Source organism: Enoplosus armatus, chromosome 16, assembly GCF_043641665.1.
Source record: "Enoplosus armatus isolate fEnoArm2 chromosome 16, fEnoArm2.hap1, whole genome shotgun sequence".
Classification (NCBI taxonomy): Eukaryota; Metazoa; Chordata; class Actinopteri; order Centrarchiformes; family Enoplosidae; genus Enoplosus; species Enoplosus armatus.
In genome coordinates this window covers 22,305,726-22,313,612 of record NC_092195.1, presented here as the reverse complement: position 1 = coordinate 22,313,612, position 7,887 = coordinate 22,305,726, and the positions used below count along the sequence as shown (strand labels likewise).

The 7,887-nt window shown below is 44.9% G+C and overlaps 1 protein-coding gene across 1 annotated transcript; it reads right to left on the bottom strand.

Moving 5' to 3' along the window:
- Positions 1 to 217: 217 nt before the first annotated feature.
- On the bottom strand, positions 218 to 5,763 carry pdia8 (protein disulfide isomerase family A, member 8). The gene is made up of 13 exons (XM_070921172.1): positions 5,600 to 5,763; positions 5,128 to 5,206; positions 4,731 to 4,848; positions 4,524 to 4,631; positions 4,162 to 4,291; positions 3,435 to 3,548; positions 3,226 to 3,351; positions 2,960 to 3,142; positions 2,179 to 2,287; positions 1,366 to 1,494; positions 701 to 780; positions 555 to 612; positions 218 to 307 (listed from the first exon to the last, which is right to left on the bottom strand). The coding sequence occupies exons 1-13, from the start codon at positions 5,761 to 5,763 to the stop codon at positions 218 to 220; spliced, it is 1,488 nt and encodes a 495-aa protein (XP_070777273.1).
- Positions 5,764 to 7,887: the final 2,124 nt, after the last annotated feature.

Genomic DNA, 7,887 nt, shown 5'->3' with positions numbered 1-7,887 from the left:
AGCCTGGTGGCATCATATATGACATCATGATGGACGGGTGTTTTTCTGATAATGTGGGAATCTGATTGGACAGCCCAGCAGCTGTCTGACCACCACTTCCTGTCTCAGGTCCACGTCTGTCAGCAGAATCAGGATTCGGTCTCTCTACATGTCCATTGCCAGGGATACCTGCTGGTTGTGTACCTGCAGTCAGTCCTGATCGGTGGCTGAAAAGGTGTCAGAGTTCGACCTTTGACCCGCTGAACACCAGACTGTGACTCGCCTCACGATTCAGAAACTTCAGGAAGTCTTTGAGCTCTCGACCCCCCTGAAAACACACAGAAGAGACGTCATGTGACATCACAGTGATGTCACTGTGTACTCAGGTATGAGTACGTGTCGTTGTTACTGATAACAGTCCAGTTCTGTTCCAGGTTTCTGTTGAAGGAAGTGTTTCCTTTCTCCCGGTGAACTGTTGGCTCTCTAATAATCTCGATAATAAGACGATCTGGACCTCCTCTGTACGGAAAGTGTCCTCTGTTATAAATCATTGAATTGAATCGATGGTGTGTTACCTCGTATCTTATAGGCTCGTCCTTTCTACCCGCTGGAGCAAAATAAATGGTCGGATACCTGAAGAGAGAAAATCAATGAAATGAACATAAAGACCTGGTTCCTCATTAACATGAGACCTGGTCTAAAGTCTGGAAGCTGTTCTCACCCGTGGACGTCGTAACCCAGCGGGACGTCGTTATCTGCTGCGTTCATCTTAGTGACCACGATGTTTGAATCGTAATACAGCTGAGAGACAGACAGGGACAGAGAGACAGATAGGGACAGAGAGACAGACAGGGAGAGACAGACGGGGACAGAGACAGACAATGAGTGACAGACGGGGAGACAGAAAGACAGAGAGAGAGATAGGGACAGAGAGGGAGAGACAGACAGACAGACAGAGAGATAGGGACAGAGAGGGAAAGACAGACAGGGAGACAGAGACAGACAGGGAGAGACAGGCAGACAGAGAGACAGACAGGGAGAGATAGACAGAGAAACAGACAGGGAGACAGAAAAACAGACAAGGAGACAGAGAGAGAGACAGACAGAGAGGCAGACAGAGAGGCAGATGGGGAGAGACAGACAGTTCAGTTTCTGGAGGAAACAGATTTATGGATGATGTGAAATGCATGCTGGGATATTATAAGTCAGCTCCCAAAGCATGCTGAGTATAACGGGAGGAGCATTTGGACTGAACTTGTCGAGATGTGGACTGTTTCATGAGAGGGGACAGGAAGCAAGAGGGCAGATGGAAAATGTGTCCTACAGCACAGTGAAATGGTGTTCACTAGCTGCTGCTGCTGCTGCTGCTGCTGATGATGCATGTACCATTTCAGCCAGCTCTCTGTAGACCGGCTCCAGCTTCTTGCAGTGTGGACAGGACGGAGAGTAAAACTGGATCAGAACGTCTTTCTCTGGATCATTGACGACGTCATCAAAAGACTCAGCAACAACCACCTGCAGTACACCACACAGAGGCCAGGGGTCAGAGAGGTCAGGGGTTTAAGACCAGAGGATCCACCTGTGGTACACCACACAGAGGTCAGGGGTTAAAGACCAGAGGCACCACCTGCAGTACACCACAGAGGTCAGGGGTCAGAGGTCAGGGGTTAAAGACCAGAGGCTCCACCTGCAGTACACCACAGAGGTCAGGGGTCAGAGGTCAGGGGTTAAAGACCAGAGGCTCCACCTGCAGTACACCACACAGAGGTCAGAGGTCAGAGAGGTCAGGACTTGGATAGAGAGGATCAAGCGGCTGACATGGCTCCTGTGCGGCGTTCAGGATACAAGGAGACTGAATAACCTGGGGTGAGTTCAAATGTAAGATATAACAATATAACATAACAACTTGTTCAACACTAAGGAGAGATTAAGCACATTTTATCCTGGTCTCTCCTCCTATGTGGACTCTGTCTACTAGTAATGCATATTAGTTGTTTTGTCAACAGCATATGAACACGCTTTTTAATATGAAAAGAAGAATTGAAATGATTTGTAAAGTAATCCAGGATCCATTTTCTTGTTATGATTGATTGTGGAAAATCCAGTGTGATTTCAGGTGGGTTGGACTCCAGACCACAGACCTGTTGCATCACCTGTCTGAGGTCTACTGTTCGTTATGTATAAAGGTCTCAGTCTCACCTTGACAGCAGCAGTGTTTCTCTCAGGTAAAGCTTCAGACTTGACGTAGCGTTTGAGTCGACCTGCGAAGTAATCATCTAGAAACCTCTCCAAGGAGTGACCATCCCTCCTGAAACACACACACACACAATTAATCAGCTGTGGTAATCTGATTACTAACCTGACTCCTGAAGCATTTTGTAAAGATGTCATGTCATGTAAACATGTCTGAGGTCATACAGGTGAGCAGAAGGAAACTGACATGTTTTAAATACTCAGATGTTCTGACCATGTTTATAAAGATGGACGACATGATGGCTCCCTGGAAGTGAAGACAAAATGTCTCAGTTACCCCCTGGTGGCTGGCTGCAGTATAGGTCATAAGCCCCGGGCCCCTTCATGTTAGCGGATGGGTCATGGGCGTCGGCCATCTTTATATGCAGTCTGGAGGAGACGCATCTGCTATCTTTATGTACAGTCCATGGTGGAGACGTGTCGGCCATCTTAATATACACTATGGTGGTCGGCCATCTTTATGTACAGTCCACGGTGGAGACCGTTGGCCATCTTTATATACAGTCTGTGGCGGAGACGCGTCAGCCATCTTTATCTACAGTCTGTGGTGGAGACGCGTCGGCCATCTTATATACAGTCTGTGGTGGAGACGCATCGGCCATCTTTATATACAGTCTGTGGCGGAGACGCGTCGGCCATCTTTATATACAGTCTGTGGTTCCGACACATGAACTAGCATGATAAAATAAATATGCCTGGTTCAGCCTGGGTTGGCCTGGTTACGTACGTGAACTCCTCTCTCATGGTGTACTTGTGGCCCAGTTTGGTCCGGATCGTGACGAACGGCAGCTCTCCTCCGTCCGACGTCCCCAGACCAAAGTCATCCTCCAGCTCAGACAGGAAGTCCTTCTTATTGGCAACTGAGAACGTGAGGCCCTGCCCAGTGTATTTAGATACCACCTTCATCACCCTGGACATGAGACATAGGGGCGGGGCTTAATTACAAAACCTTTGTGTGTACCTGTACACGTGTTCACCTGTACACGTGTTCACCTGTTCCTCCAGTAGTTGGACCCGCAGGTGTTGTGATGGTAGTTGAGGTCGTAGTATGCTGTCAGCAGGTCACGGACTCTCAGACGATCTCTGTTCTCCGCAGTCATGTGAGGACACAGACCATAACTACAGACAGGTAGAGAAAGAGACGGGTAGTTCCTCTGATGTCCACTAGGTGCTGCTGTATTGAAGTGAATGTGTACACTTACATGTGATCTCTGATGAAGCGTCTCAGAGATCCAATGGTCAGATAATCTCTGAAGACGACAACGCTGTCTTCAAACTTATTGTTCAGTCTGGGGGGTTTGACCAGCAACACACACCTGCCAACACACACACACACACACACACACACACACACACACACACACACACATCAGGACAGATGAGAGATGATCTTTAAACTCTGAACAGGTAAAGTGAAAAGATGCCTTTTCTACATGACTCAAAAAGTCAAAAGACTTTAAAAGTCTGAACACTTAACACTGAGTGTGTTGTCGGCGAGCGCACTTTGGATTACCATAATTACGTCACGGTTTGCGCTATCAGAAAAATTCCAACGGTTTCTGAAAGCTGAGGCGTTGCGCTTTACAGCCAATATGGTGTCATTACGGTAATTTCACTCATTTCACTCAGTCAAAAGGGTTAGGGTTAGGAAAAAAGTCCAGGCGGACATTTTTTAAACCTTTAAACCTAACCCTAACCCTAAGCTTTCAGAAACCGTTGGAATTTTTCCGATAGTGCAAACCGTGATGTAATTATGGAAATCCAAAGTGCTCTTGCGCAAACATGTCTCCTACGACACACTCGGTGTTAAAGGGTTAAGCAGAGGGCTCACAGTGGAATAGGCAGCAGGGCCACCACTGAAGGGGACTGTGAGTGGCCACAACTCTTCTCTCCTGGTGAATCATGTGTTTGTGTGTTTTATAAACTCACTCAGAGTTAACTCCGTACGCTTTCCCCAGCTTCAGATCACCAGTGTGAGCGAATCTGAACTGTTCTCTGAGCAGACCTGCAGCTCTCAGAAACTCTGACAGGTGAGAGCTGTCCGCACCTGAAAACACACCTGAGACACACACACGCACAACATAAGGTATTGTAATGTGATACTACAGGCCACCAGAGACACAGAACTTTCTGTTGCTGGTTTTGCACATTACCATGAAGGGGGCTACAACTTCCATTTCATTGTGCAGCCCTGTGCTGTAGAATGACTGATAAATGTACCTTGAGCCTTGACTGACATGCTAGGACGTAAGCTAACGTGTCATAATGAAAGAAACATCAGAGTATCGTACCAATGACACTGGCGTCATAGTGGTTTATGAAGGTCTGCAGGTCTTCTTCAGTCTTCAGGTGAACGGAGTCTGGACCAGTCTGCTTCTTCATGTAGTGATAGATCCCATCTGAACACACACACACACACACACACACACACACACACACACACAGTGTTTAACACCTGTTTGTTTGTTTATTTGTTTGTGTTTTTTTGTTTGTTTTACCTGCGGTGCGAGGTCCGTCGAAGGGGGCGGAGTCTCTTCCATTCCTGAAGATCTTCAGGGTGGGATACCCAGATACCCCAAAACGACCACAGGTCTCTGAGTGAGCGGTACAGTCCACCTGAGACAGGTGAGACAGGCTGTGGTTTATTTAGTGTAAACAGGGTTAAGAGTCACAAAAATATATTTTTTTAGAAACTATTAATAATTCAACTAAAAACTAATTCTAATTAAATCAAATCATTTAAAAAAACTGATCTTTCTTAAAATAATAAATCAAAGTGTGATCACAACACCAGATCATTCATCTGTTCTGGAGACTTTTCATTGAACTGACACAATGTCAACAGGCTATTGGTAATAATAATGATGATGATGATGATGATGATGATGATTTTACCTTTGCTAGCTGGACGGTCCCCTTCAGTCTGGTCGCTGCTTTCTCAAACTCTGGATTTAACTTCTTACAGTGACCACACCTGAGAGGAGGAGGGAAGGAGGTGAAGAAACAAAGGAGGCAATGGAGAAAGGAACAAGATGAAAAAGTTACGAAGAAAATAAATTAAAAAATAAGGAGGGAGGGAAGGAAGGAATGAAAGAAGGATGAAACATGTAGTAACGAGGAAGGACGGAAGGATGGATGACACAAGAGAAGGAAACATGGAAAGAATTAGAGAGGAGAGGGTGGAAGGAAAAAGAGGGACATGGGGATGAAAAGAGAAGAAATGATGGAGGGAAGAGGAGGAGGACGACAGGTTAACACCTGTCCGCCATTATCTACATCACAACATGAAAAGCAACCTCTAAACCCCAAAGCTAGACGTTATCTGTTTATTTTCTGAGCCTGCTATGCTAACGCTAACCTCCGTTACCATGGAGCGTAGAATTTCACCAGCATGGTCTCGTGCTCCGTCGCCAGGTAGTCGAAGTCCGCGTCCCCGAGCTCGAGCACGTCTTTACGCGAGGACACCGCGGCGGGAAAACAAGACAACAGCGCGAACGTGACGGCGGGAAGAAGGCGGACAGCGGCCGCCATGATGGAGAGAAATTGTAAATGATTTCAGATGGAAAAATAACAAAATGTGAAGGAGACGGTGGCGGTTACACACAGAAGAGACCCTCCGCACCACAGGGAGGGTGAAGGTAAACGGAAGTACTACCGTTTCCGGTCATAGATTTCACAATAAGATATTTCTATGTGACAGAAGTTGAGTATTTTAAAGTCCAAGAGTGACCAAATTATAAATCATTGCAGTAACATCAAGTCTTCGTTCTCTCACATAACTAAGACTCTAAATGACCCAATTTTAATTAATAGGCGAGACGTAGTGCTTTTACTGTGAAGGCAGGATTACTGCGGCCGGTACTCACCTGTCTACCTGCAGCTAATTTGACAATCTCTCGCTTCTCTCTCCAGCTGTCAAATGAAAGGCGGGACATGAAGAGAAAATACCGGAAAGCTGCTCCCTGATTGGTCCACAGCGGCAAGAGGGGATGTGTGTTGCCGTCTCATTGGTCCAATAACCCGCCAATCACAAATCGTCACCACCGCCCCTTTGTCGTGCTTCAAATTAGTTTTTATAAAATTATAACCTGCCCAGGGACTGTGGATGAAAATTACGTCATTAGTTCATTAGCCAATCCGGCATCGACGTATAAACCGATATGTTGATTAACGTGTATTCATTGTCCCTGGTAAGTACATACATAAACAAATAAATAAATAAAAAGATGTCGTCTCACTTCATACTGAATGTTTCCTCTCATGTGGCATCTGTTTTTATGTAATGTAAGGACGTGTTGTTGCTGATGAAACTTTTTCCCCCCACTTTTTGTATAAAACTTTATAAAGAAAACTTCACATTAAACAAAACGTTTGTCTTGTTGAACAACAAACCTGCAGGTCAACAGAAATCACTGAAAACGTGAAAAACATGTAAAAGTATTTTATTCAAGCAGTCGACCTTCATTCATCATATTCAATATGAATAAACATCAGACACACTACAAAACCTTCACAGAATGTCAGCTCATCCTTCACTAACACGAATATAAGGCCGCTAGGAATTATGGGACTGATCAGGCGGTTTAATCCTGGTGCATCATGGGAACATTAAACCTCTGAAAAGGGTTCAGGGGAAGAAAAACGATAAAGACTTTAATGTTTCCATTTTTAGTGCAAAAGTTTGAAGTTTTGACCAGTGCGTGACTGGTTCTTACTGGTTTTGCTGCTCAACAGATGGAATGTGTAGATCTGGAACTGAATTTGGTGTTTTATCAAGAAAATTGAACAATCATAACATTAAAAAAAACAAAAGGAAGAAATAAAAAAGAAGAAAGAAGCTTCTGTTTAAATGTTGTTTGAGTCGTCTCTTCATTCGTTTTGATTGTTTTCGTGTTTCCTTCATGTTCCATCTCATTGTGTCGTTTCTGACCTCACTGTGACTCACTGAAGCTCCGCCCCCTGACAAGCCCACAGTGGGCGGAGCCTCAGTGAGGTCAGAGGAGATTAATTAAAAAATAAATAATCATTAAATATAAAGACGACTGATAGCTGCCCGAGGGTGAACTCTGCTCTGATTGGTCACAAACAAACCGAGTCGACTGAAGGATCCAGACGTTCTCTTGCAGAACCGTTCTGCAGGTTCCTCGAAGTGAATTCCTGAATGATTGGAGACATTAAGATCTATTTCTGTTGTAGAATCAGATTCCTGAATACAAACAGCTCTAGAATCACATCCAGTGGTTCATACGCATTCAAACGACTTGAAACAAGTCTAGAACTGCTGTCTGAAGACGTCCAGAGAAATTCACAATGATTCACATTAAATCTAGAACCCGTCCATTGAACTCTCGACTCGTTCCAGTTGAACCTGGGACCAATGAAAGACCCTGTGACAGATCTGAACACAGAACACCTTGAGGCAGTTCTAGGGGGCATCTAGAGATCGGTAAATTTTGTAGTCGCTCTAACAAACATGTTTTGGACTCAACTTAATTCAATTTGCCTCCAACTTAATCCTGAAACTTCTGTAGACCTCATTCTGGATGAACTCTAGAACTCTGAAGCTGTTCCTGAATTAATCCAGAGCAGCAGTTCAGACTGATTCACATTCATTTTCATCTCATTCATTCTCCCTCTTGTGAACTCCAGAACTAT

What these genes read in the sequence shown, in the direction of transcription:
- pdia8 (XM_070921172.1), bottom strand. Translation starts at nt 5,763, where the DNA reads ATGGCGGCCGCTGTCCGCCTTCTTCCCGCCGTCACGTTCGCGCTGTTG. An exon ending in CTATGACGCCAGTGTCATTG is followed by an intron (nt 4,292 to 4,523) that starts GTACGATACTCT and finishes TGTGTGTCTCAG; the next exon opens with GTGTGTTTTCAGGTGCGGAC. An exon ending in ACGAGCCTATAAGATACGAG is followed by an intron (nt 308 to 554) that starts GTAACACACCAT and finishes GTGTGTTTTCAG; the next exon opens with GGGGGTCGAGAGCTCAAAGA.